Source organism: Orycteropus afer, unplaced genomic scaffold, assembly GCF_000298275.1.
Source record: "Orycteropus afer afer isolate SDZICR_OR568_19922 unplaced genomic scaffold, OryAfe1.0 scaffold00039, whole genome shotgun sequence".
In the NCBI taxonomy this organism is placed as follows: domain Eukaryota; kingdom Metazoa; phylum Chordata; class Mammalia; order Tubulidentata; family Orycteropodidae; genus Orycteropus; species Orycteropus afer.
The window spans coordinates 13,067,676-13,071,992 of NW_006921626.1; the positions used below are offsets into that span (position 1 = coordinate 13,067,676).

The following is a 4,317-nucleotide window of genomic DNA, read 5'->3' on the forward strand; positions in this document are numbered from 1 at the left end:
GGGTAACACACAGTTTCCCCAGCAGGGCCTGGGCCAGGGCCTCAGCTCAGATACCGTGCTTTCTCCCTCGTTGGGTCCTCACTACACTGTGGCCAGCACCACCCTCTCTCTCTGGCATGTTCTCTAGGGTTACTTCCCTGGGAATGTGGAAGATGAGGAGCTAGAGAACAACGCTGGGCCAAGATCTTCCTGGTATTGGGTTTCAGCTCCTCCCTCCGTGCCTGAGAAAAAAGACAAACGATATCAAGACACAGCAAAGATGTGGGCCATGGCAGGGCTTCTTGACATGCTGCTGGACTGATTCTAACCACCTAGCACTCAGACCTCTCTTGCCCCTTGGATGTCCTGAGGACAGGCCCTTCTCAAAGAGAGGTACAGAGCCTCAGAGGCTCTGCCTGTCTCTGGAGTCCACCAAACTTCCTCCTGTGGGGGGAGGGCATCCAGAGGGTGTGAGAGAAACCTTCTCATGAGTTTCTGGTGCGGATGTCCTTCAACAAACATGAGGCCACAGAAATGTAGGCCCAACACCAAGGGCTGTTAGAAGTCAACCCTGATTCATATTTTTCCAACTAACATGTTTCATAGCTTAGTAGGATTATGGATAATTTTCCCCTTTTCTGTTTTTTCCCCAGTTTTTCTATATTATATTTATATTATTTTAGTTAAAAAATATAAAATAGGGTTGGGCAGGAGCTCATGGGGAGGAGCTCATGGGGGTTTGGTGTCTCTGTCTCCAGGGTTGGGGTGGTCCCAGAAGGTCTCTGTTGCTGATGGAATCCCCTCCTTCTTGCAGGAGTCATGTGGCTGGAGATTCTCCTCACCTTCGTGCTGGGCTTTGTCATCTACTTATTTGTCTCCCGGGACCAGGAAGAAACCTTGCCTCTTGAACATGGGTGGTGGGGACCAGGGACGAGGCCCACCACTGAGGAAGATGAGAGCATCCGCCCCTTCAAGGTGGAAACATCGGACGAGGAAATCAAAGTAAAGCACCTTTTCCCAGGCAGGGCTGAGTAGAGAGAGGGTGGGGAGGCTGACCCTTCTGTGGTTCCCTGAAATGGGGGTTGGGCCTAAGACTGGACCGGGAGGGGCTAGAGGCATGGGAAGTAGACATTAGTGTGTCTACTTTTCTCCTGCTGAGCAAACATAGTTTCTCCAGAGAGGCATCCCTGATTCGCCCACCCCATCCCTTCTCCTTCCTATCCTCTGTGTCTCCTTTCTCTCCCCAAGACCCCAGCAATGTCCAGACAGGAGAGTAGGTGCCAGCTGGACACAAGTGCATCACAGAAGGCAGCTTTTTTCACCTTCTTGGTGACCCACCTGAAACCTTAGCAGTGAGCTAACGGGAGAATGTTAGTAGGTTCCCATTGGCCCTGAGTGAATAGTGGAGTAGTGACGGCATAAACACTGTAGCACTAAAAAGGCATCAATTAAGCACCTATTATGTGCCCAGCTTTCATTATCACATTCAGTCCCTACAGTAATCCTGTAGAATGAGGACTGTTGTTCCCATTTTATAGATGCAGAAACTGAAGCTCAGAAACGTGACAGCACGTTGTCCAAGGTGACTGAGTTAATAAGCAGGATGATTTCAACTCAAGCCTACCTCACTCCAAAGCCACTGGCCTCTCCACCACATAGGGCTGGAGTCAGGAGGCAGTGATCAGTGAGAGGGGTGACCTGAGAGGGCAGCCTTATGGAAGAACTAGGCTTGAGCAGCACCAGAGGGTGGGTGCCACCAGGGCCCCTTGCACGTAGTCTTGTAAGTGAGAAAAGGAATATATACAAAGAAAAGTTAGCTAAAATAGGGATAAATGCCATAAGAGGTACTGGTAGGAAGTCATGAGAGTTCAGAGGAGGAAAGGATTAAAAGATATAAACTGGGCGGAACCCAGAGAAACTGGACTGAGACTCTCTGGTTATATATACCAATTTCCATTGATTCCAACTCATGGCAAATGCATGTGTGTCAGAATAGACGTGTGCTCCATAGGGTTTCCAATGACTAATTTTTGAAAGTAAGTAGATCACTAGGCACAGCCCTGGGTGGACTCAAACTGCCAACCTTTGGGTAAGCGGCAGAGCATAACCATTTGCACCACTGAGAGACTCTCAGAGGGCTTCTGGCAGGGCTCCAAACTGATTCATTCCTATCTGACTCCATGTTGAGAATTTCTATTTTTCCCTCCCAGATATACTGAATCAGAATCGACATTTTGATGAACCCCCAGGTGATTCTTCTAGATCCCCAGGTGGTTCTTCTGTCCACATAATAATCACCTAGGGGCCTTCAGGGAAGCTCTGGTAGCATAGTGTCTAAGGGCTTGATTGTTAACCAGAAGGCTGGCAGTTCAAACCCACCAGCCACTCTTCTGAAGGAAGGTTGGGCAATCTACTTCCGTAGTGATACTGCCTCAGAAACCCAAGGAGAAGTTGCTATGAGTCGGGTCCTACTCGAGGGCACATAACAACAACAACAGGGACCTTCAGAGATTCCCTAAAAGAATCCTGATCAAAAGGGAGAAATGCAGAGCAAGAATTTCAAATTCTCATGGACTCTAGATTTTCTGGAACTGTGGAAAGTGGGCAAACTTTGAAACTGTTGCCCTGAGATAATCTTTAAACCTTAAACCAAAAATATCCCCTGAAGTCATCTTAAAACTAAAATAGTTTAGCTTAATAGTAAAAATTTTAACAAACCTCTGCTTTGAGCATTATGCTCTTTTAAGAACTCTCTCAAACTCAAAAACCCAAACTCACTTCCACTGAGTCGATTCTGACTCATAGCAACCTCCATTGGGTTTCCAAGCCTGTAAATCTTTTACGGAAGCAGACTGCTTCATCTTTCTTCTGTGGAACAGTTTGTTTTGGTTAGCAGCCAAATACCTTCACCACTACACCCCAGAGCTCCTTAAGAACTACCTATATGGGATCAAATTGACAACAGCAACTTGAAAGATAAGAACCTTAGGGGGCAGTTTATCTTCATCATGGAGGACTAGCTTAGAAAAGGAGGGTGAGAGTGGTTGTACAACTTGAATATCATCAATGACACTAAATTGTACATGTAGAAACTGTTGAATTGGTGTGTTTTGCTGTGTATATTCTCAACAACAACAGAATACAATTTAAAGAAGAAATAAGCACCTATGCATCTTATTAAAATATAAATTTTGATTCAGTATATCTGGGGTAGAAATGCAAATTATCAGCAGGGGTTCAAATTAGAATGAACCGGATAGAAGCCTTGCAGCCTCATTATTTAGGACAGAGGCTGAGCCCTGAGAATAAGTCCTTAAGTGAGTTCCTAGAGTCCTTCTACTAAAAACCAAACCAAACTCACTGCTATTGAGTTGATTCCAACTCACAGCAACCCTGCTGGGTTTCCAAGGCTGTAAATCTTTACAGAAGCAGATTGCCTTATCTTTCTTCCATGGAGCAGCTGGTGGGTTCAAACCACTCACCTGGTTAGCAGTCAAATGCCTTAACCACTGTATCATCAGAGCTCCTTAGACTCCCTCTAAGATTTCTGAAATCACTTAGGTGTTCCTGAGAGAAAGCCCTCATAAGTTTCAGGATGCTCTCTGAGTAGATGTGAACTTTCCCCACTGGGGGCTGGTCAGTATACCTGCCACATGCCCCTTCACCTTGCACCTTCTCTTCTGATCTGTAATTTTTATCCCATCTGAGTTATAATGTATCATTTGATGCTGTATATTGGGTCAGCAGACTACAGCCCACCCCCTGGTTTTGTACACCCATGTGCTAAGAATGGATTTTACATTTTCAGATGGTTAAAAAAAAAATCAAAAGGGGGACATCTGGTAAAATGGAGGAATAGGCAGACAAGCGACAAGACCCTCTTCAACAAAGAAAAGAAAAACCAATGGACAGGGATACTGAAGATAATCCTGGAGTCCTGAGCTTTGAAAGGAACTATACAGAAGTGGATTAGGCACCAACTAGTGGAAAAACCTGAATGAAAACAGGACCTAAGACTAGGCTGTGTTTGCCAAGGTCGGCAGGGACATATGAGAGGCTGACAACAGGAAAGGAGACAGGTGGTGAGGGTATAAGTGCTGTCAACTAACGAATAGAGGAGCACAGTATCCTGCTTGTATAGATAACACACAAACAAAACAAAGAAAATGAAAATAGTGGGTAAGTCACTCCAACATACAATCACCAATTAAATATAAACACAAAAAATGTCACAATGCCTCAGAGACAACAGAGCATCACAGTTCACACAGAGAAGCAAGATAAACCAGGAGAAACAAGGGACCAGGATACAGACCCAAAACACATCCCTGAGGAAGA

At 45.4% G+C, this 4,317-nt stretch overlaps 1 protein-coding gene across 1 annotated transcript in view; it reads left to right on the forward strand.

Annotated features, from left to right (window-relative positions):
* The first annotated feature begins 798 nt into the window (after positions 1-798).
* EPHX1 (epoxide hydrolase 1) overlaps positions 799-4,317 on the forward strand; it is a 25,936-nt gene continuing 22,417 nt past the window's right edge. Inside the window, exon 1 of the mRNA XM_007936969.2 lies at positions 799-981. Within this exon, the coding sequence (XP_007935160.1) occupies positions 799-981 (183 nt within the window). The remainder of the gene's footprint in view (positions 982-4,317) is intronic.